The sequence below is a fragment of the Delphinus delphis genome, chromosome 8 (assembly GCF_949987515.2).
Source record: "Delphinus delphis chromosome 8, mDelDel1.2, whole genome shotgun sequence".
NCBI classification, from domain to species: domain Eukaryota; kingdom Metazoa; phylum Chordata; class Mammalia; order Artiodactyla; family Delphinidae; genus Delphinus; species Delphinus delphis.
The window spans coordinates 56,575,530-56,600,400 of record NC_082690.1 but is presented as its reverse complement, the minus strand read 5'-3'; the positions used below and the strand labels follow the sequence as shown (position 1 = coordinate 56,600,400).

Genomic DNA, 24,871 nt, shown 5'->3' with positions numbered 1-24,871 from the left:
AGGTACAAGCAGAATTGATGTGGGAAAAGATGGGGAATCGGGGAGATCAATTTGAAGATTTAAGGGATCCCTTCTCCCTTACCACCTAATGAAGGCACTCCTTTCCTACTAGCAGAGACCAAGTGTCTTGCATACCACGGAAAGGCAGCTTCAATGGCCTGGGAAGAAACTCACACTTCGCTCTGAGCGTTCCCTCCCAGCTCAAGGCTCACACACGTCACGGTGCACTCAGCAGAGGTGCTGACAGAGCCAGAGGACCAGGATCAGTTACACAGGGAGAGGAGGTAAGACTGCCAGAGCCAAGCTGCAGAGAATTATCACTGAAGACAGGAGGTCTCAAAGGAGCTCAAGGCAGCTTCTCAGCCAGCTGTGAGGAGCCCAGAGGAGGAGTTCCAGGCTCTGGGAAAGCTGGAGGCCTTAGATAGTACTTGGAAGTGCAGCGCCGTCAGTCCCAGGATGTGAGGACTAGGGGGGTTTCTGAAGGATCCAGTAACCCTGTTACTGAGAAGCTGGGCCAGTTCTGCATGATTACTGGGAGCAGCTTGGTTTTCTGGCCCTGGATCTGGAAGCAGGGGTTGCACAGCATTTCCTCCACGCTGTCACCAGCTGCAGAGAACCCCTGCCATTAGCTGCCTCTGGGCCATGGACAAGCCCTTTTCTGGGCCCTCTCAATCTCTTCCTACTTGATTCATCACCTATTTGAGGCTCTGAAAGTCAGTGCTGGCTTCTCTTCGACAGGCTCTGGCCAGACATGCACATGTCTCCTACACCTTCTTTAAGACTAGCACTCCTGGCACATTCCTTCTTGATGGCCTGTGAACATTGCAAAGTTTTATGAAAAGTAAGGCAGCCCCATGAAGTCATCGCTCCTTATATAGCAAACCCTGCAGGTAACATAAATGAGTGAGGGACCCGGGTTTAAGAGAAAGTTGCAGTTCTCCAACAGATACACATTTCTTCACCTCCACAAAGAAACATGCTATTCCTCGTTGCTTTTTTTTTTTTTATTGCCTGCCCCTTGTGATCTAACCTCCATTTCCCCACTTTTCACAGAGACATGGGTACTAAGAAATATTTCTTCCCTTAAAGAAAAACAAGAGTGCAAGTGTGATGATAAAAGGGTGTGGTAGAGACTTGCAAGTTATAAAACACCCCTGGCATCTAAGAAGGACAAACAATACTCAGCTAACGTGAGAATGAGAGCCTGGTGTGGCCAGATCTTCTGATTTTTCAACAGAAGCTGGAAATCCAGGATTTTATGTGAAATCTCTGAATTTTAAAACATTGGCTCATTTCCCTCCACTTCCCAACTGTGCTTCCAAGCCCTTCCCACCACACCAACCCGCCTGCAGCCCCCCCAGAACTTGATCTCTCCTGTCTTCACACCTCTGCATTGTTGGTCTCAGTCTGCAATGCATGTCCTCCCTTTTCTCTGCCTGGGAATTTCTTAAGCAATTTCTTAAGACCCAGATCAAACTATACTTCCTTCTAACAGCTACCCTTCTCTTTGTAAGATTAGGTGCTCGTCATTCTCTCTCTGCTCCCACAGTACCCTGCGCATACTTCAACCAGACCTCTTACTACACTGTCCCGGAATTGCTGGTTTCCTTGTCTTTTGTTCGCCAGCCTGAGAACTCCTTGAGGGCAGGAACTTTTGTAGTCTTTGACCTGAGAATCTAGGGTTCGGAGGGTGAGAAATATGTCAAGAAAGTAGAAATAGTTTAATCAGAGGGGAAAACAAGATAGAGAGCCAAAGCCCTGAACATTTCAAGTAAAAGTCCAAGAGGTGATTGCAGGTAGTAAAGAGAAGACAAGCCCAGGAGCTAGGAATCGGGATGATTAAAACAGGCTGGGAAGTGGAATGGTTTAAGATAGAAGCTATGGATGAAGTAAGGGTATCTGGAGCCTGTTTTTACAGTGTGCTGAGAGCATGATAGGGACAGAGAAGGGTACACTTCCTTAATGTCTTTGTGCCGGACTCCACTATTAGCTTGACAGTCTGATGAGTTTCTCTTCTCCATTTCAAGGATTCATTCTCAGCAAGCATCTGTGGAGCATCTATTCTGTGCCAGGTTCTGTTAGGTACCATAACTATAGAGCAGAATCAGATATGATCCCCGTGCTTGAGCTTGTGGTCTGGTGGAGGAAATGGAGGCATAAATAGATAATGACAAGAAAGTGAAGTAAATGCTACAACAGAGAGAAGCAGAGAGCTATGGTAGCACAGAGCAAGGGCTCCTGATCCATTCAGGTCCAGAAATGTAATTTACCTGAGAACAAACAGCTAGGGAGGATTAGAACTCAGGTCCTGTTAGACTTAAAAGGACACTCTTTTTCCATTGTAGAAAATTGGGAAAAGACAGAAATGACTTTGTGATGATGGAGGCAATTTATGTGTGTCCGCTTGCTTAAGCTGCAACTGTATGATTCTAGGTTAAACTTGGTTTAAAAAGAACAGTTGCTTGAGATTTGGGAAGCAGAAGTGAATCAGCAGCCATTGCTCTCTGAAGTCATGGGTCTGACAGCAGACATGGAGGTGCCGGCAGGTGCCAGCTTGTCTTCACTCTCCTCCACTCCACATCCAGCTCCTCCCACTGCTGACTCTGCTGGCCCATCATAGCTCCAAGCCCACCACCAGACACTTGGCTGAGCACCCACAGACTTCCCCCTTAGACTTCTCCAGGAGCTCCCCCATCACAGCCCCATTCTGCAGCTGGGTGTGCTTGCTTTCTTCTGGTTGGTGACTTCACTGATCCCCACCCCCCTCTACTTTCAGAGCTACACTGCCCCAGCTTCTCCCACAATTGTGCAAGTTCCAATTCCTATAATAAACCCCTTATCCCATAATTCATAAGAGTTCTGCTTCCTTAGGTGAACACTGACTGAAATACTGTGTTTTTCCCAAGGATGAAAATAATTGAGTGAATAGAAGAACAGACTAAGGTTAAAAGTCTATCTTCACCATTATCTCCATAAATCCAATGCCCTTGCACTTAGCAGTTCAGTAAATATTTGTTGAATTGGACTCAATTTTTAGGTTGCTTCCAGTTCACTGGTATAGATATCACTGCAAAGAATAGCTTCTGGGGAAGAGATTTTTAAATTTTTTTGCTTTTGCTTCTGTTTAATTCTTTTCCTAGGATCAGTGCAAAGGTATGGAGTCCTTTATGGCTCAGGCTCTGAAGTTTTGACCCAGGACAGTATCTGATGTGTTGATTGTATGTGTTCATCTCCTGGGTTACAACAGATTTTCCTCTGGCTTCAATTTTCCTCTTTCTCCCTCACCTTCTATCCCTTGTGAAAAAGAAGAAAACCTCACTCTTGTGCATTTTCTCCAAAGAAAATATTTCACACTCTAATCAGATCAGCAAAAAAAAAAAAAAAAACAACAAACAACCACCATATATTGAGTTACCCTTATGGGAATGCTCCTCTGGCCGGGCTGAGTTGGAAGTGAGAGAAACAAAGACATCTGGAAGTGGAGGCTCTGCTCACTTGGGCTGGATGGACAGCAATCAACTCTGAACCACTTAATTGCAGGGGAATTTCCTCCTTGCTACTTAGACCATTCAACGCTGGTTGAGAGAAGACATGTTACATGCTCACTTTGCCTCCTGGAAAGCTGGGTTAAATGTTGTTTCAATTAGATAACCATTTATGAAATGTCTGTCCTAAGCTAGTCCCTAATGTAGTTGCTGGAGATACTGCCCTTGAGGCATTTTCAGCGAAAGTGGGAGGGAAACACAATGAGTTACAGCACACGTCAGTTTATACTAAGTGCTAGAAAACAGGCATAAACAAAGCACTACAGAACAGAGGAGGGAGCAGTTATTCTTGATGAGGGAGTTGGGGTTGGGGAGGGGGAAGAAGTCTAATGGAAACCTAAAGAATGTATGGGCAGCGGGACCTAACATTTTTAAAGAACTGAGCTGGGTTTCAGAGAGCTAACACTTACTGATAATCTATCCTGTGCTGGTCACTGACCCAGGCACCGTACATACGTTTTCACATTAAATCTTCCCCAAAGCCCATCTGGAGGAAACAGAGGCACAAGGACATGAGGTAACTTGTTCAAGAATTTGAATGAGGTAGAACTGGATTCAAACCCAAATCTTTCTGACTTTCAAGAACATGCCCTGCTCCTATCTGTGCTTGGAGAATTATTTTCAAAAGACATTTTGAGATGGACTATAAAGAATAAGAAGGATTTTGATAGGCTTCAAAAGGCAAGGGGGTGGATGAAGGGACAGGGTAAAAGCATTCCAGGCAGAGGAAGAATGGAAGGAGAACAGCCCTAGGGCAGAGCATGAAGGTGTAACGCCTGCCTGGGGAAACTTAGGCAGTCTGGGTGACTGTGGGAAGACATTGCCACATGCCCACACCACTGTACTTTTGGGTTCAACACACCATTCAGTAATTCAGTCAACAGTGCTGGGGACTCAGAAGCCAAAAACCTCAGTCCTTGCTCTCAAGGAGTCTCCAATCTAATGAGAGTCTGGTGAGATAACTGTTATCAGCACTGATTGCCTTGTACACTTCAGCTCAGGGTGCGCGCGCGCGCGCGTGTGTGTGTGTGTGTGTGTGTGTGCGCGCACATGAGCACACTCACACAAGCGTTGTTTGGACCATTTCCTTCCCACAATCATTTCTCAACACATATATTCCTCAGGCTCTTCATAAGCATGTGTTCCTTTATTATCTCTCTGCCTTTAGCAAGGCTTGGATTTGAACTGCTGGCCTTGATGTGGTTAAGTTTGTGGGGTTTTTTTCATGTGATAAGTTTAAAGTCCATAGCATCTCAATAAGTGCCCTTTCACCCATGAGAGACCTGACTTGGTCTTCCACTAGCTCACCTAGAAAATAATGATCAATCCTAGGGTTACAGGAAAAAAACCTTCACTGGAACTGACAAGAAAGCAGACATTTTCTACCATTTCTCTGAAGACTTCACAAGTGCTCAACACTTTTTGAAAGAGACTATGGCTCCAAGGCTTTCATTCTGCTGGCTGGAGCAGAGTTTTAAAAAATGCATTTCATCTCTGGCAAATCACAGCAAATGTCATAAACAGCTGGAAACTCTCTGAGGTGAAGACAAGTTGAATATTATGTTTGGATTTATAGCCCCCTCCCCCATGATAGCTGATTTCCATTTCCGACAGGGTTATTATTTCCATCTTCATGAAATATTTTGGATCTCACCTTGGATAATCACTGATTATAATCAGCTCCTCACCTGAGGCACCTTAGCACTTGGGTGAACCTGAATTTTTTTTTTCAAAAATGAACTAGGGAAAACTTAATGTGTGAGATTATGTCTTTATTTCTATTTTCATTTGCAATTCCCTTTGGCTTTCTAATGATCAAGTCATTAATCAGTGTCAAATCACCATCCAGAGCAGACAGTATTTTTGCCACTTGGGTTCCAACGAGGATTAAATGGCAATAACTTGTGTTATTAGGTCTGGTGCTCTCTTGTGAGGTACTGTGGTAATTATTTAGGGTACGGACAAGATCTCAGTGGCCACCTAAGGCTTTTAGCCAAGAGTGTACATCACAATCTTCTGAAATTTGATAGAGCTCCCCAAGTTGTTCTGACAGGTACTCCCAGTTGAGGACCACTAAGAATCCAATATCTCTCATTTCATTTCTATGTGTCCTTTTATGCTTCCATGCCTTTGCTTCTCCTATTTTCTCTGCCATGACACCCTTGATACCCTCTCCTTACTTCTCTGCCTGGTAAAATCCTGTTACTTTGTGAGGCCCAGCTCAAATGCTACCTCTCCTTAGAAGCCTTCTGTGATGGAAACAATCTTTTTCTCCCTGATCCCATAGCACTCCTTAAATGCTTCTGTGAACGTTCTGTGTTACCACAGTCTCCTATGGTATATAGAGCTATCTGCATGTGTCTAACTTCCCCACTCAACTGTGAACTCCAGGAGGATAACTGTTGTATCTTATTCATCTTCATAATTTCATGGCCTGACATTCATTGAATGAATAAGTTGATACCCAAAAGAAGTAAACATTGGCCCATTAAATTTAGCCAGATCTGGGCTTCCTTTGCATTTATTCACTAAGTTGTTTACAAAGAAAGAGTGCAAGGATGTGAAAGGGAAGGACCTAAAGAGCCATGATGTTAGTTTTTAATATTCTTTTAAGAACACCACTTTCCCAACAAACACGGTAACTGCTTTAATTTGAATTAGGAAGGCTAGATATCAACTTGAACTTGAGGATGGGTTTTCAGAAAAGCAGACAATCTCACCAAAATCCAAATCTTAATTGATTGGGTCAATCTACCTCTCTGGGTCTCAGACACCTCTCCTGTAAAATGGGGGGGGGGGGTTTAAACTGAATACCTCTGAGGTTTCTTCTAACTCTGAGGATCTATGACCTTAACCACAATCACTAGCCAACTGATGTAGCAGTTTGTTTATTCTGGCTCTACTCCATACTTAAGAGAAAGAAATATTCTTGGTAAGACACTAAGGAGTTTTACAAAATACATTAAATCATAACAATAATATAAATACTAAAAGAAGACTTGGAAATACAGTGAAGGGAAAAGGATCGTCCATGGTTCTACCACTCTAGTATGCTATTGTTTTGGCGTGTTTTTCTTCCATTATTTTTTTGATGTTTATATGTACATGGTTTTACCACTTATCATAAGCATATTCCTTGATGTTAATTATTTGTAATTTTCATCTTAAATGACTACATACTGAAACAGATGTATGGGGTATGTAAATACTCTCCTATTGTAAGACAATTAAGTTGTCAATCTTTTTAGATAGCATTGAAATTAAAATCTTTGTATATGTAAGTGTTCCCATATTTTGGATTATTCCCACAGATGGGAATCCTATATCTAAGGGTAGGAACATTTTTATGACTCTTATCACATTGCCATCTTTTACTTTAGTAAGCATCTGTGATTTTGCTGTGCGGCATTCTTTTATTTTCCTCTGATTATAGTACTCTAACTTTCCTAAGGGAAACCAAGCCCACGCTCACACCCACTCCCTGTGCTTTGGGAATAACTGACTTTACCCACACCCTTCCTCCTTTCCCAGAGAGTAACATGTGGTTCAGGCCTGGCAAATCAGAGCATTACATTCCCCTGGCCACAGTTCAGGGATTGGCATGTGACTCAGATGGAGTCAACAGCAACAGAGCAAGAAGACTTTTGTTAAGACTGCTGGAAGAAATGACATGTGCTCTTTTCTTCTGAGCCTATAAGCAGGCGGAACATATTAGCTTGGAACTGCTGGGAGCCAACACATGTAGCCTGAGAATGAAGCCAACACAGTAGAAGACAGAGCTGAGGGATGGAGAGATACTAAGACTGGCCCTGTTAGAATCCTAGATTCAGTAATGCCTGAAGCCAGAACTACCCCAGCACTCACTTTTAAGTGAACCAAAAATTTCCATTGTTCCTTAAATCATTTTACTCACTCACTCATTCACCCATCCATATATTCATTCATCTATCATTTGTCTCTCTCTCTCTCTCTCTCTCTCTCTCTCTCACACTCACACACACACACACACACACACACACACACACACACACACACACGGCCCCTAACTGGCACAGATAGGTTTTTTTCAATCCTTTTAACTTACGGCTTTTTAAAAAATTTATTATTAATTAATTATTTTTTAGAGCAGTTTTATGTTCACAGCAAAATTGAGTGGAAAATTCTCATTTGCCTCCTAACCTCCCTCACTATCAACATCCCACACCAGAGTGGTACATTTGTTACAATCGATGAAACTACACATCGATTATGATATGATAATGATACATCATTATCACCCAAAGTCCACAGTTTACATTAGGGTTCACTCTTTGTGTTGTACATTCCACAGGTTTTGACAAATGTGTAATGGCTTGTACCTACCACTGTAGTGCCCTTTTACTTTTTATTGAGGTATAATCTACAGAAAGGACACAATTTACATGTGCACTTGGTAAACATGTACAGCTTGGTAAACTTTTACATGTGCATATCTATTTATATAATTCCTACCCAGATCAAGATATAGAACATTTATAGCACCCTGGTACATTCCTACAAGCTCCATTCAAGTAGTTGCTCCGCTAAAGGTATTTATTCTTCAACTTCTATAACTACAGATTTTATTGCTTTTGAACTTTATATAAATGGAATTTCACAGTATGACTGCAACCTCCTAGTCTCTGAACAGCCCAGGTCTGCTGTCATAATGGGAAGAGACTTTGGGTTTTGCAGGGAAGGAATGAGTGTGTTTTGCATGTGAGAGGGATTATTGTGGACAGAGGACATTTTCCAAAAATGGCCACAGCAACATTTCTGTTCCCACATGTTCTTTCAGAACTCTACCACTCTTCTATCTAGCAATGGAATCTATTTCCCTTCCCCTTGAACCCGGGTGGGCTTGACTGTTCCAATCAGGAGTATGGCAGAAATAATGCTATGACTTCCATAGCTTGATTATAAAGATGATATAGTTTCCTTCTCTCAAGTCACTCACCCTTGGAATCTGGCCACATGTTGTAAGGAAGCCTAGGCCACATGGATATGCCACATACAGATGTTCCCGTTGATAATCCCAGCAAAGATTCCAGGCAACAGCCGACATCAATTGCTAATCATATGAACGAATGAGCACTCAGATGATTCCAGCTCTTAGTCTTCAAGTTGCCCAGAGGAGTAGAGATGAGCTGTCCCCACTAAACCCTACCCAAACTGGAGATTTGAGAGCAAAATAAGTCGTTTAAGCCACAGCAATGGTTTGTTATGCAACAATAGATAACTAGGACTCTGTAGTATCTGTGTGTTCTTGGGAAGTCTTCTGGTGATATCAGACTTTGGATAATTTCTTCTCTCTAGGCCTTGGTTTCCTCAGTTGTAAAATGGAACAATAATTACTACATCATGGGAATGTTGTGAGGTTTAAATGAGATAATACACACAAGGTGCTCTTTTTATAATGGGACTTAAACAAATGCTACCTAATATTATTTCAACTTACTTCTGTCAAGTTGTTCTAGATTTACTGCTTTGTACAAATTCCCTTTCATGGTATGTGTCATATACACACAAATATAAAACCTGATTTTGTATATACACACACAGGCACATCACAATACCGCAGTTTCTACATTGCTCTCTTGGAACACTTGTTCTAGGGGACGCCAGCTACCATTTCATAAGGATGCTCAAGCCGCCTTATAAGGAGATCCATATAGTGAGAAACAGACCTCTTGACTCACTAACTTGCCAACCATGTGAGTGACCTACCTGGAAGCTGATCCTCTAGCCCTAGTCAGCCTTCAGATGACTGCAACCTTTTAGAGATCCCAAGCCAGAACCACCCTCCTAAGCCACTCTTGATTCCCATAGAAACTGCAAAACCTGTATGAAATTAAAAAAAAAAAATTATTGGTTTACGTCACTAAGGTTTGGGATAACGTATTATGCACTAATAGTTAACTAATAGATCAGTCATCATGAGGAGGGATGCAGGGAAGAAACTGATTCAAGGTTGAGGGCTGTTTCAAGGTCAATGTGGAAGGGCAGAGATGGCTGAATGGACTTGAAAGTGTTGATGAGACTGAGTTTGAAATAAATCATCATGGAGTCCAGGGTAGAAAGGGAAGAAAGCAAAACCAGATGAGGGAACAGATTTGGAACTGGGAGACTGTAAACTGCAGATTTCACTGAAGCTGAAGAGCAGGTTTGGTGAGGGTAAAGGAGTAAGAATATGCAAAAAAAGGAAGTTTTGTTTTGAATGTGGAATACCTTGCTTACTGATTCAAAGGTGGAACGGGACTTCCCTGGTGGCGCAGTGGTTAAGAATCCACCTGCCAATGCAGGGGACATGGGTTCGAGCCCTGGTCCTGGAAGATCCCACATGCCGTGGAGCAACTAAGCCCTTGCACCACAACTACTAAGCCTGCCCTCTAGGGCCTGCGAGCCACAACTACTGAAGCCCACGCGCCTAGCCACAACTACTGAAGCCCACGCGCCTAGAGCCCGTGCTCTGCAACAAGAGAAGCTACTGCAATAAGCCCGCGCACCGCAACCAAGAGTAGCCCCTGCTCACCACAACTAGAGAAAGCCCGCACACAGCACTGAAGACCCAACGCAGCCAAAATAAATAAATTTATTAAAAAAAAAACTTCTCCTTAAGATCCTTTCATCCCTAGAGTGATGGAATGAGGGTGAAAGGGAGTTTGAATGGCTTAATGGTGAAAGCCATAAAACAGGGGTAGACGACCTTAATACAGATGTAGTGACAAGTTAGGAGGATGCCAGCCTTTATTTCTGGTTCAGGATATTGAAGATGGGGGGGAGAAGGAAGAACTCCATTTGAAAGGGCTTCAAGGGAAGCAGTGAACTTAAGGAAAACATTAGATTTTAGACTAGATTAAAAGGTGACAGCAGTGCTCTAGGAAAAGGTTAGATGTGTAAGGATGTTTCTTTGAATTAGCATGGGTTTGCTTATAAAAAAGCTAAAACTTTACTCTGTTAGCATCTGGGAGCCTCCCAAGTTTTATGCAGGGGACTGACAAGTGCTTTGAAGTTCAGAAAACTCACCCTGACAGTAGTGGCAGTATGGTAGATGTACTGGCAAGGAGTATAGAGAGGTTCCTTTGGAGAAAAACTGTTGGTATAAAGGGCCATCTCACACAGGTGATGAGGCCTCATCATCAGCCTACTAAAACAATGGGGTCAGCTACCTAGGAAGTAGAGACTAGAGAACTGAATGGACAGTGGGGGAGAGTAAGGGACACATTGGACAAGGCAGTGGCCAGATCTTTTACCTTTCTGAACCTGTTCTAGATTGTTCCAAGCACTTTTAATCCTCTATTGAGCCTGGATATGTAATTGCCAGTTATTTCCAGTTTACTTTCCTTCTTTCTTTTCTGTCCCCCAAATCCACTATTTGATATTCTACTTGTATATTTTTAAAAAATTTTGGTCTTGCTATTCCCTTTTAGTACACCTTCTGGCTATACCAGTGTGGTAATAAAACTTTCTGATGGTAAGAATCTAACGGCAGTGTGATACAGTGGAAAGAGCAGCAGCCTATAAGTCAAAAGGGCTGCTTCCCAGTCCCAATCCTGCCATGAAATTCTTGTATGACTTTGGTTAACTCATTTCTTCTTTGGACCTCACTTTTTTTAATTTAGAAAATGAATCTCTAAGGTCTTATCCATTTCAATTTGCCTACCTGTACAATACCATAGGAGCTATTTTCAGATATTTTCATGATAATGGTGAAATCCACCTTCTCCAACAGAGTACTACAAAATTAGAATGGTGGATGGTAGGCATCTTGAAGTTTGTTCCAAGAAACCTGCTTAATCTGCTTTGTGAATAGAGGAATAAAGTTTGAGATAGGTACTATATTCCAATGCATTTTCTCAGACCAGAGGTAGAGGAGAGTGGTTCTTACTTTATTTACCATACATTTCCTGGAGTCAAAGTGCCTTCACTTGAATTCATGGCTCTGCTACTTACTAGCTTGTTACACTGGGCAAACTACTTGAAATCTCTGTGCCTTAGTTTCTTCATCCATAAAATGGGGGTCATAATATATCTCATAAGGCTATTGTGGAGATTAAACAAGTTTATTAGGTGTGTAAAAGCATCTGGAACAGAGAAAGCCGTCGATAAGTATTAGCTATTATTCTTATGTGCTAGGCACAAGAGTGTACAGACTCTTGTGCCTCCTTAAAGAGCTCACTGCCTGGTCAGAAATATTTTCAAGCAAATGACCATAACTCAGTGTTCTGAGTTCTGTAACAAGATGTATAATAAGTGGTGTAGGAGCAGAGGCAAGAATGCCTGTCTCATCCCAGAGAGAAAGGCAGGGGCAGGACAATATTCTTGAGGGTAAAGTTTGAGTCTGATTCTTAAAGAAGAGAATTCAATGTTGGGAACATTTGGGAATATGGAGCAGTAACCGACAGCATGGGGAAGGCAGTTTCTTGCTGCAAAAGACAAATATGGTTCCAAGGAAAGGGAGGATGTGTGGTAGATCAGAGGTAGTAGTTGATGCCAGAGCATCAGCAGTTGACAGCTTGATAGAAATACAGGCTCTTAGGCGCTACCCAGACCTACTCAATTAAAATTTGTATTTTAACAAGACATTCAGGTGATTCTTTGAACACTGAAATTTAAGAACCACTAGTCCAGAGCACACACTGGAGCCAAGCTGCTTAGGTTTCAATCCTGGCTTTACCATTTACTTATTATCATTATTATTATCATTACTTGGTCGTGTCACTACAGCATGGGGGATCTTAGTTTCTCGACCAGGGATGGAACCCATGCCCCCTGCAGCAGAAGCAAGGAGTCTTAACCACTGGATCACCAGGGAAGTCCCACCACTTACTTATTTACTTATTTAAACATCTTTATTGGAGTATAACCACCATTTACTTATAATGTGTAACTTTAGGCAAGCTATTTCACCTCCTTCCTATGCCTCAGTTTCCTCATTTGTAATTAGATAATAGTTTCTACCTCATAAAGTTGTTTTAAGGATGGAATAAATATTTTAAATGCTTAGAACAGTACTTGGCACCTACCAAGGCCAAGCATAAGCGGAAGGACTATAAGATATTCGGGGGACTACAAGAAGAGAATTCAGCCAAACCTATAGGACTTGGGTGAATTCCAGTCGAACATCTGGAGTTATAAAGCCCAACTCCCTTCAATTGGGTGAGTTCTTGAATATCTGTTTTTCTCACTCCTAGTAGGGGGTAATCTTAATTATACCTGCCTCACTAAGATACTCAAATCAAAAAATATATGTTCAACTACAAAATCTTCTATTAAAGTTTCATTTATCATCTTTCCAAGAGTTAAGTATCTGGCCAGAAAGCGGTGGTACCTCAATTCAGTAGGAAATAGATGGAAAAGAATGCATTGGAAGATCAGGGAGGGAGTGGTGGGAAAGCCGGGAGACTATTTGTCCCACTTCCTGACTTTCTGAAGGGGCAGACTTGGGTTTCAACAATAATTTTCCTGGGCCTCAGAGAGGATTTTTAGCTAATGGGCAAATAGTACACAAATGCCGTTATTTATTTTTTCTTCCTAACCTAACCTACAATGGAGATTCAAGAACATGAACAATCTCACACGTTTGTATAGTGGTCCAAAATTTACAAATAACTTTTCTCTACTTTGTGTATCACAACATCCCTATAGGGTAATATTAACCTAACATTTTATAAGAAAACTTTGTTAATATCATAAAGCACATTAAAAACTCCTTTCCATTTGAGTATTTTTACCATATCCGATGTCTCCCAAAGTACAAAATTTAAAAGGGAGAGCAATCACAAAACTTGATTGGATCTTCAACAGTAGCAGTTACTGGCTTCGATCTTATGGCCGCGATTATTTGTATATTGGGCCCCTTTTCTCATCCGTAAAACAGGGGCAACAATACCCTCTTCACACAACTGTTTTGTGATTAAACACGAACAAAGGCTGAAGGGTGAACCTACCACGTCGCAGGGCCTCAAACACACCCCTTCTCCTTCTTGCCTTTGACAGATATAGCACTATCATTCCTACTTCACACGCGGAGAAACCCAAAGTCGAGAACGCTCGGGTTCCTCTTCTCTACTTGCAACTCCGCAACCCCCAGATCGGGTACGCGCAACTGCGACGTCCACTGTGTCAGGTGTCGTAGCGTGTATTCTCTCTCCTCGAGCTGCGTCTGACGGGGCTGGAGGCCGCTGATAATTGCTCCCAAGACTCTCGAGGAATCCGATCCTAATCCTCAACGGCGCTTCAGCGACTAACGTGCTTTCCCACCGTCCCTCACCCCGCCCCGCAGAATAAAGGTCGCGGGGAACCTTCAGCTCCAGCTACCAACGCCATCTTGACCACTACGTGTGACGCCGCACGTAGCGGAGAGCGCAGCCCATTGGCTGGGAGGCTGCAGGCGGAGGCGAGGCGCGCGAAGCCGGAGAGGAAGGTGTGGAGGACAAGCCAAGGAAACTACAATCCCAGCCTTCCTTGCGCGTGCACACCAAGAGCGAAAGAGGAGGGAGTTTGGGTTCGGACCACAACTCCCAGCACCCCTCGCGATGTCTCTCCTTTCCTTTCAAAACGTGCAGGAAAAGAGGGACAGAAGAATGGAGGCCTTCTGGTGTCCGTTCTCCGAAAGGCGGGAAAGGCGAACTACACCTCCCGACTGGCAGCGCGCGGCTGCGCCTGCGCCTTGATACCTGTCGCCATCTTGCCCCTTCTGAGGCACAGCAAACAAACCCAATTCCTGGTGTCCCCTAGTCTTGGCGGAGGAGCCTTTTAGATGAGCCCAGAAAGGCCGGGCAGGTGGGTGATTCTTAGACAGGGTGCTGGGAAGAACTGGCAGGATAGCCAGTCTGGAAGAGCGCCGGGCCAAGCATTCGGAGCCCGGCTTGGGGCGCCCAACCCCATCCTCCGTTGTCTCCTAACGGGATCGTGGGGCTCCCGAGGTGGGCTGAGGGGGACTCTGGCAGGCCTGGTACTGAGATTGCTGGGGTCCAGCTCTGGGGGCCTCCCAGTGAGTCTCGGTCGTCTGCCTGGCTGACCGAGCGTCTACTCTTTCTCTCCGTTGTCCTCTCCGCTGAGGAGGGAGAGAATCGCTGATGCCTGCCGGAGCCCCTGACTCCGGCTACTGTTCTTGAGAGGGCTTGGGTCGTGAGCTTGACATTGGGGTGAGCGCTGAGCGGCACCGGTGAGGAGGGTGGGCGGGCTGCTCTTGTTGTGGTGCTGCGAGAGAGTGCGTGTTTGGGGAGGGGGCGGGGCGGGCTTGCCTCCTTGACACTTGAGTGGGGGAAGGATTAGACAGGATTCCGGTTCTCGGAGCGGGCTCCGGCAACCTCTGCCCAGGTTTCCAGTGCGATGCGGCCCCGCAATGGGGTCCGCCGGCGGGGACGCGTCGGGATGCTGTGACGTGGTGCTTGATTCCGGCTGCCGCCGGCCGCCTCCAAGATCCTGTCGGGAGGCGGGGACTGGCTTGTGGAGGGAGCGGATTCCTTTGGCTCTGCCCCTTCTTCCTCCCCACCCCTTTTCTTTATGTCATTCTGCCGGCTGGGGCGCGCACTCCAGTTCTCCTTGCTCTGGGTTGGTTCTTAGATGAGAGGACTATGGGAAGTAGGGGGAGGGGGCTCAACTTCAGGCGTGGAGTTGGAGTTAGCAGTCCCAGCTCTTGGAACGGGAGATAGCAGTTATTACGGGTCGATGCCTGACTCCTAGACGAGACACTGAGCTCGCTTATTCATACGTTCACTCGCTCATTCATTCATTCATTCATATTACTTGCTCTTCTCAGTCATTCATCTGTTTATTTAACAGATATTTACAGCGGATCTGCTGTGTGCTAAGCAGGTATAGTGCAAGGGCCCAGCGCTGTTGTCTTTTTCTCTAGACCAGGGAATTCCCAGTACCAAGTTCCTGACATCTAAACTTTTGGTAAATGTTTTTTTGAGGACTGCTGGGTGTAAATTCATGTTTCATTGTTAAGACTCGAGGAGAAAGTACTATATTAAGTTCCATTAACCCACTTAACGTCCTAGGAACTTTACGTATTTTATTTCATGTAGCTCATAATGAGAAAGCCGGCAGAAGTCAAGTGACTTGCCCAAGGTTACACAGGTAGTGGCATCTATTTATGAAATAATGTGTCAGCCACTAGGATAAGAACTTCACATACACTGTTATTTAATCCTCATAACAAACTGATTCATAAAATCTCTGTTTCACAGATGTGTAAAGTTTATGTTCAGATAGGCCAATCTACCCAGGATCACACAGCCAGTAAGTTGAAAGATTGAATTAGAACCTATATGTGTCCAACGCCTATGCTCTTTCCACTATGATAGGCTGGAATAGTAAGCTCGCATATGGTTAAATTCTTCATTTGTCAGAAGTTGGAAAGCATGGAGGTGAAATAGGATTGTGAGATATTCTTACTGGTTTTGCTTCTTAGCGTGTGGATCTCCACGTGAGTGGGCTTTTGAATGTACTTTTGTAATTTGAGTTTTTGGTTTTTGTTTTGGTAGGGAAGACAAGCTCTTTGGGGCTACCAAAAAGAAGCAGCAATGCCTGTTGTGTGGCCAACGCTTTTGGATCTCAGCAGGGATGAATGCAAAAGGATTCTTCGAAAATTGGGTATGATTTTCATTTTTGATGTTTCATGCCTCCCTGTGATCCTTTTCCCTTTCTGTTTGGGTCATGGCTGTTTGCATGGATATCATATTTCATGATGGTTAGAAATTCTTTAGAGGTATAGTTCTTGTCTTACTCTGTTATTTCTCTACTGCTTTGTATAGTGCTTTGTACACAGTAGATGCATGAATCATATTAATAATAATAGCAGCTAAAAGTTCTTCAGGGCTACTGGGCTATTCTGAGTCCTTTACATTCAGCACCTCATTTAATCCTCATTCAAACCAAAAAGATAGGTATGTTTCTTCTTTTGTCCCCGTTTTACAGATGACAGACCTGAAGCTTAGAACCCGAAGTAATGCTGATAGTAAGTCATGGGGTCAGAATTTCAACCCAGGGAATAGGATTCCAGTCTCATGTTAACATACTTTTAACCTTCATGAATGTATGTGTGAATTACATACTGTTTCTGAATTCTAAGTTAATGTAAGCTATGCTGACTTTAACAAATTATATTTTACTTTCAGTAATAAAACACCATTTACGCCTGTAACGAATTATTTAGTGCTTCTTTTCCTTTAGAGCAGCCTTTCTCAACTAGCATTTAGGGAGAGAATTAAGCCCTAATACTAAGTTATCCATTGTATGTAATGAACTAACTTTTTTCATGCATCTAGAATGGTATGTATTATCCTTGGGAAAATTTAGAAGAAAAGAGTTATGCAAATCATTTTCTTTATTCTGTGGTTTACATGAGTATCCTTGGTTGAGAAATGCAGCCTTAGACTGTAAGGTCCAAGAAGGAACCTTTTTGTCTTATTTACCACTGTAGTCTCAGGCCAGCACATAGTAGGGACTCAGTAAATGAAAAAGTAATTTGAAAAAGAATATTAGATGTTTTGGCAGTGGATAGGAATTATTTAGATATCTCTGACTTTGAAAGGGAAAGTGTGGACCTTGAATTCAGATAGACCTGGGGTCTTGGTCCTGTTACTAATGACCGACATGATCCAAGGACAAGTTGTTTAATCTCCCTAAATTTATTGACACTTTTGTAAATGAAGGACAATAATATCTGCCTCATAAGTTTAAGTGGATTAAGTGTATATAAAAAGGGCCTATCACAGTACCTGACATATGAGTATATAGCGTTTTAAAGCAGTTGCTTTCAGACATTTATTTATTTGCAGGTGAATCTTTTCTTCAAAGGAAATCTTTGTTGGGAATTCCTATGCATAAATCTGAATCATAGCAAATATGGCCCTGCCTGCTAATAACCTTTGCCCTTTTATTTCCCCTTAGGCCACTATGAGGATTTCTATATTTTAAACTACTTCTTAGCATTGTATTTTGGCACCTCTAGAGAGGTTTTTTGTTTTGTTTTGGGGTGGGTTTTTTTTTGGGGGGTCAATTATTCTTTTTTTTTTTTAACCTTATATCCAAACTTTTAGTAATTCGAGGGTGATTTTCTACACACTTATATGCAATTGCTCTAACTTGCTAGCTACCAGTTATAAAGTTGGATTTTTATTTATTTCATAGCTGAAATAATTGCAGATCACAACTGAAGTTGATTGCATTAGAGTTTCTGGGCTTTTGGGACCTTGAATCAAGAGATTATGTTTGAATATAAAAATTGTAACCTTTAAGTCTAAATTTATCCTTAATTTTAGTCAGAGTTGTGTGGGTAATATTGCTGAAGAGCTGCTTCTATACAAAAGAAAACAGCCTTCCTAGAGGGTAACATCATCATCTTTTGGGAGGTGAGCCTTGAGAGTGATTTGCGGAAAGACTTCCTCCCCACCCGTTGGCTCATTATCATAACAGTGAAACCTTTGAATAGCTTTCAAACACTAGCTCTAGGTCCGAAGTTTAGAGAAGGTACTGCATTTAAAAATTAGCTTAAAATATTTTAAGAATTAGCTTTAAGGGGCTTCCCTGGCGGTGCAGTGGTTGAGAGTCCTCCTGCCGATGCAGGGGACATGGGTTCGTGCCCCGGTCCGGGAAGATCCCACATGCCGTGGAGCGGCTGGGCCCGTGAGCCATGGCTGCTGAGCCTGTGCGTCCGGAGCCTGTGCTCCGCAACGGGAGAGGCCACAACGGTGAGAGGCCCGCGTACCGCAAAAAAAAAAAAAAAAAAAAAAAAAAAAAGAATTCATTTTAAAACAATTCTTTTTAAAAATGTTATAAATTATTTTAACATCAGATGCTAAACATTACATTTTACTTAAGTGTAGAGAAATTGGGATAGAGAATTTCTTTATGACACACTGAACATACCAGTGATAGATAAATGCTTCCTTCCTTCTATCCTGCCTCTCGCCTGCCCTATTTTTTTATGACCACTCCTGAACTGTAACTCTTACATGAGGCTTTATGAACTGTAGTATAATTGAATGGCTGGTTTTTTTAAATGGAACGGGTTGAGGGCTTTATAAAAATAGTTTGGCAAATCTTTTGTTTTCTGTGTTTTTTCGTGTGTTATTTTGTTATACTTATGCGTCATTAGAGTTAACACTGTAATAGAATGGTACCAAAAATAATACCAGAAATTCAACTGAGTTTGATATTTGTCAGAATCTTAGGATTCTCATCAAATGAAATCCACAAATGTGAATGAGGTTGGGAAGCTAGTAAAAGTTCTTTACAATGAGTGAGTTTCTCATTGAATGAAGGGAGGAGGTATGCATTGGATTGTGTAGCTATGAGAACTGTGTTCTGAGTTACAGTTTTGTGTGAGGTTGCCACCTCTTTTGTGCATGACTTTTTAGTTGGACTTGGAATGAGACTTGAGATGTCAAGAATCTTTGTCTTTCTTTAGTTAATTTCACTTTTTTTGAAATATTGTGAAATAGTGAAATTTTGATCATCATAAATTCCACAGGCCAAAAGTGAAGATTTTCCTCAAACCACTTCCTCTCTCTGACCTCTCCATTTCTTTTTATGGTATTGCCATTCTACTAAATATCTTGGAAACTGAAAAACCTGATTCTTTTCCTTCTGCCATTCCTTCCACATTTAATCAGTCACTGAGTTCTATCAAAAACTTTTTAGACTGGAAATGGTGGCTTTTCTTAGTCTGGCCCCAAACAGTTTTTCCATTTTTATCCTTGTTGGATTTTAATCACCTTGAGGATAAGGACTTTGTTTTGTTCATATAAAGATTCTCCATGGTACCTCGTAGTAGTAGTGTTCAATTAGTAGTTTGGTTTGAATTAGCAACTAACCAAGTATGGACATATTTTTACTTTCCCTAGTGTAAAACTCTCAAAATAGTCACTATTACTGGAAGTTTAATGTCTCTGTGAAACATTATATGCTCTTTTACTCTCTCTGTTCCTTTTGCACATTTGCATTTCCCCCACTGGCTGCCTAGAGCACAGTTCTCTTTCTGATTAAAGCTTATGCTTCCAGACTAGATGATGTGTTTTTCTTCTGTGCCTTTACCACTGTATTAGAATTGTCTGATGACTTGTTTCACTGTAGCTTTATTCTAGAGTTAACTTCTTAAGGGCAGGATTTAGCATACTATCTGGTATATATAATAGGACTCAATACTGATTTGTTGAATAAAATATTCCATAAATGGGGCATAAACATTTAGATATAGTGGTTTCTTAGTTATCCCCAGTGTCTTTCTGAACTCTACTTTAGGTCCTAATAAAAGCTGAAATATGTGTTTCCTGGAACAAAGTATTTCCTTCACTACTCCAGAGAAGCAGAGTTTGGCCTTCCAGAGAGACCACATGAAACATCTACGTAATATCCAGCCTAGATTGAACATGCAGGATGTTTACACATGGGATAATTCAGTTGGACCAGACATTTCTATTTAAGCTCACTCTTCTATATAAAGTCTTTTCTTTTGATAGAACTGTGAATAATATGAACTGAATGAGGCTGCTGTTTTATTGTTGGTGTAGTACCTTGGATGCAGGTATGCATGCCTTAATTATTTGGCTAATATTCAGTATCTGTTGTATGTAAGGCGTTGGCAAATACGGTAGCAACTTGAATTGAGTAAGAAGATAACTGTAGTCTGGACACTTATTTCCCATCATTTTGTTTTGCTCAGGTATACTTGTCTCATAGTGTTAATGGTTTGAAACAACTATTTTATTATTTCTCATGATTCTATGGGTTACTTGTCTTGCCTGAGCTCTCTCATGTGGCTCTATTCAGCTGGTAGCTTAGCTGGTTAATTGGGCTCAGCTGAGGTGGCTGGGCCTCTCTCTCCATGTGACCTTTCATCCTGGGCTTCTTCATAGCTTGGTGATCTCAAGCTTACAAGAGAGCAAGGTCCTGTGTCCACGGTTGCTATTTGCCTCATGTATGCTGATGTTCCATTGGCCAAATCAAGTCACATGCCAAGCCCAGAGTCAGTGTGGGAGGGACTATTGGAAGGTGGTACACGAGGAAGTACACTGAGAGGCAGGCATGGTTCATTGGGAGCCATTGAGGGCTTTTTGGTTTTATATTTTAACCACTACTAGGGACTGACAGTTTCATTAAATAACAGTTGTTGCTGTGGAAAGTTAGTGAAATGAAACTGTCTGGCATTAGGGTTCAGTGTATTATGTCCTGATTGCTGTAAGAGCAATTCATGTGTGCTAATCTGCCTTAGTCATTTTGCTGGTGGTTTTTATAGATGCAGAGGATCATAGAAATGGAAGGTACCTTCAAAGTGTCTTCTAGATAAAGAAACTGAGGATCAGAGATGAGAAAGGACTTGTCCAAAGTCACACAACTAGTGTCAGTGCTGGAGCCAGAATCTGGTCATTTGACTCTTGATCCAGTAGTTTTTCACTTGCACACTATTCACAGATAGAATATAGGTCAAATTCTTAGGCAAGCCTAAGGAATTATTTCAAAGTTTGTCCAGTAAAGGTACCTATCGATAATGCTAAAAACTTCTCTCATCAGCCTTATTATATCACTTGGAACCTGTTCCCAGGTGTTGGTAGCATCTGAGTTGAATGTTCTTCAGGATGATGCATAAGACGAAATATTTACCATTAGATTTTTCTACCTAAACTTTTTATATACATGACTTCTGTGAGGCAGTAAAAAAGAAAATAAGATTATAAAAGCCACATTTTAACCTATGGTTTTAGATAAAATTTTTGAGAGGACATTAATGAAATATTTGCATATTGATTTTTAGGTTTCCTGCCCTGAAGTTTCACTCTATGTAGCCATAGTACTTAAATATTGATGGCCTATCTTGATAAAATAATTTTCTTCTTCTAGAATTGGAGGCATATGCTGGAGTTATCAGTGCACTTCGGGCACAGGGAGATCTCACCAAGGAAAAGAAAGATCTTCTTGGAGAACTCTCAAAAGTTCTTAGGTAAATTATCATAAAAGTTTGTGAGAGATGAGTCTAGAAATTTCATTTTGAGGTGTTTCAATACTTTTCACTCTTAAGGTGAAGACAGAGGTGTCAAGTTGTTGGTGTTTAGAGATCCCATCCCAGTTGTGTGCTTTGTTACAGAAAATTTTGTAATTTACCATTTATTATGAAATCTAATCAGAAAAGGTTTAAGGCAGGTTATCTTAGGTTTGGGCCGCTTGGAAAAGGGAGGTATTTTTGACCTGGGTGAAGGAAAGAAGAGCTGGCAGCGACTGGATAGGAAGATCTAGAGTGGCCCAGTGGCATTTGTTAGGGGGTAGAAGGAGACACTAGGAAGTTGTTGTCTTAATTTATAGAAATGGGTGGTGATTAATAGTCATAGCCTTAGGGATAGTTTATCCCTTCAGCTTCCCACTAGAGTTAAAAAAATTCATTAAAAAAATTCTGGTGAAAGGGATTCTTTGATAGTTTGCCTTGATCCATTCTTAACATCTTACATCAGTAAATTCAGTTCTGTTTTAACTGAAGTTTCCTTTCTACATTTAAGACCATTTTGTCCTATTCTTTTTTTAAGTGAAAATAGGGAAGAGATTTTTTTCCTGCATTTAATTAACATTAAAATAGGGATGTTATTAAGCCAAATCATCAGTCTTATTGCCTCCATACTTAACAATTTATATTTTTTGTTTGTTGTTTACATTGCCTCGTAAATTTCTGCTTTCCAGCCCCTTAAATATTTTAGTCCGTGATATAGATTTAACTTAGCAATAAAGATTACACTTTTAAGGGTGCTATTCATTTTATTGAGTATTTATGAATGGAATGGGTATAGCCTTTTTTCAGTTGTTTAGATTTAACTTTACATGTATTTAATCAGGATCAACATAAGTACATTTTTACTATAGTGGTAACATACAATGTAGAAGACACACAGCTCAAGTGTTGAGTAATAAAGGAGTAATATCCTAGTGTCAAGTTTCATAGCATATATCTACAGGAAACATTATCTTGCCACTTTCATTTCTTTATTATATTCACTAAACATAAAATTATAGACTCTTAAGCTTTAGAAAGGACTTTAGAAGACTTTCTTCCAAGTGCCAAAATCCTCTTCTCAGTAACCATGTTAGGGGTCATTCAGTGGCTTTTTACATTTAGATAACAGGAACCTCTGCTAATCTTGAACATGGTCTGATATTTCTGAGTTTTGGATGTAATGACTTGATATCAAGCTGAATTTGTCTTCCTGTGATTTCTAATTTGTAACTAATTCCCTCTGCAATTACACAGAATCATTCTGAATCCTTTTCTATGACTTTAATTAAAGCATTTGAAGATATATATTAGGCCCCTATCTATATCTTTTTACAAATCAATTTTGCCCCCCCCACAAGCAAAATGTTGACTTAAACATTAATAAAAGTATAGAAAAGAGCTGCCTGCTTGGCAGAGTTCTATAATGGCTATTTTTTTTCATAGCATCTCAACAGAGCGCCACCGTGCTGAAGTTCGGAGAGCAGTAAACGATGAACGGTTAACAACAATTGCACATAAGTAAGCCATTAGTCATACCACCCCTGATTTTTCATGACGTAGTATACCGTAGTTTTGAAAGTCTTCCTATTGTGTAGCAGATTCCTGAGTCTTTTATCTTGATAGTAATATCTCTGTACTCAGGGATCCTGACCATAGCTGTGTTAACTATTTATTCAATTGGTTATGTTTTTGCATTTGGTTAGGCAAGCTTTAAGTACTCAGGTCAAATCCTGTTGCAGTGTAATCTCTGTATAACTAAAGGCCTCCACAGTTTAGCAGATGATTCCTTTACTCGAAGCAAAGTTCAAGAAGAAAGTAGTGTGCTCCCCAAATTTGACAGCCCCTTAGAGTTACTTTGTAATAGTATTTGATATGTATATTGCTTTATAAATAGGCATTATAAATTTTTTAACTGACTAATATTTCATGTATTTTGAGATTCAGCAAAAAGATTGTAAAATATATGTTCTGCTTTTAAGAAATATGACTACAGTATACCTTAATTTACTTTGAAAAGCCAAAAAAATAAAATTGTAAAGGATTCTTATCAAACTGTTTTCAGATCATTATAACTATTTGATAGATGGGGTGGAGGGTGGTGGAAGACACAGACTGAGCATTAACAGTATGTATGGAGACAGTGCCTCCTGAAAAACAGAAAAGAACAGAAATTATCCTTTAAATGTTAATGCAAGATGGTAGGAACATTTTATAAAATAAGGTATGTTATAGAATATTCATCTGTTTTTTATTTTTATGTTTTAATGTGAAATAATACTAAAGGAAAAAATTCAGTACATTTCCATAATGTAATAAATAATGCTTTTAACCCAATTGGCAGTATCGTATTGACCCTGAAGATCCATTAGCTTCATGTGGTGCTTTAATGTTACTGATTTTACTTGACTGATAAAATGGGGTGCTACCTTTTTAACTGTGTAGTTTGAAAGTTAAGCTGTTTGAATTTGGAGATTTTTCAGTGGTTGGTATGTATGCACTGTAGAAATTTGAAAATTTTCCTCTAGCATCATTAAGTATTTACTTGTTAGGCCAACATGGCTAAAACATTCACATATTGTGTTCCTTCTTTAAATGCTCTAAACTTTTAAATTGGGATACTCTAAAAATAGTAACTGAGCCTAGATTCTAATTTGAGAACTTGTAATAGGAAACTTATGTGCTAGGTAATAAAGAAGTAGATAATAGTTTGCATTCAGAGGCACTTAGAGACAAAATTAGTACCTTAAAAGCATTGGAACAGTATTGTGGGGCAGTTAGTTGTAAGTTGATGCATCAGTTTCATACTTAAAGATAACACTTATTTAGTCTCCTTTTCCTTTTTTCCCCTTTAAAGAATGAATTTATCCTTATATTTGGGTGAAAGACCAAGTTACAGGTATGCAAATAGGTTATTATTATTTCAGGCTTTTTCTTGTATTTATTTCAAAATTGAAGCTCTCAATTATTCAGGGGCACATATTCCATTTATGAATTAACTGTGCCCCTTGCTTTTACTTCTCTTCCCCTCCTCCCCTTCCTTCCTAATACTGCCCACCCTTTAGCTATTTTGCTGCTTGAAAGTACCTCTAGTCAGAGGGTGGGAAGGGAGAGGAGGTGAAAATTTTAATTACTCATTTTACTACTTGTTAGTTGTCCTGGGAGAGGTTTGATGGAAGAACTTACAAGTATTTGCCAAAGTATTTTTGGATAATATGTTAGTTTCTTTGATCTGTTTGACCTCTCCCTTTCCCTCCTCTCTCTGTTAGCATGGATAATTGAGAGTTGGCTTCTATCTACCTGTTTCCTCTTTTTTTCT

General features: G+C 41.0%; 1 protein-coding gene across 12 annotated transcripts in view; it reads left to right on the top strand.

Moving 5' to 3' along the window:
• The first annotated feature begins 14,262 nt into the window (after nucleotides 1-14,262).
• Nucleotides 14,263-24,871, top strand: part of EMSY (EMSY transcriptional repressor, BRCA2 interacting) — an 80,611-nt gene continuing 70,002 nt past the window's right edge. For 8 of the 12 annotated variants that reach the window (XM_060018249.1, XM_060018244.1, XM_060018247.1 and 5 more), the window contains exons 1-5: nucleotides 14,263-14,348; nucleotides 16,061-16,169; nucleotides 21,417-21,516; nucleotides 22,999-23,073; nucleotides 24,410-24,451. In XM_060018249.1, the coding sequence (XP_059874232.1) occupies nucleotides 16,100-16,169; nucleotides 21,417-21,516; nucleotides 22,999-23,073; nucleotides 24,410-24,451 (287 nt within the window). In that variant the 5' untranslated portion in view covers nucleotides 14,263-14,348; nucleotides 16,061-16,099. The remainder of the gene's footprint in view (nucleotides 14,349-16,060; nucleotides 16,170-21,416; nucleotides 21,517-22,998; nucleotides 23,074-24,409; nucleotides 24,452-24,871) is intronic. The other 4 variants (XM_060018245.1, XM_060018248.1, XM_060018243.1 and 1 more) reach the window with 1 other exon arrangement.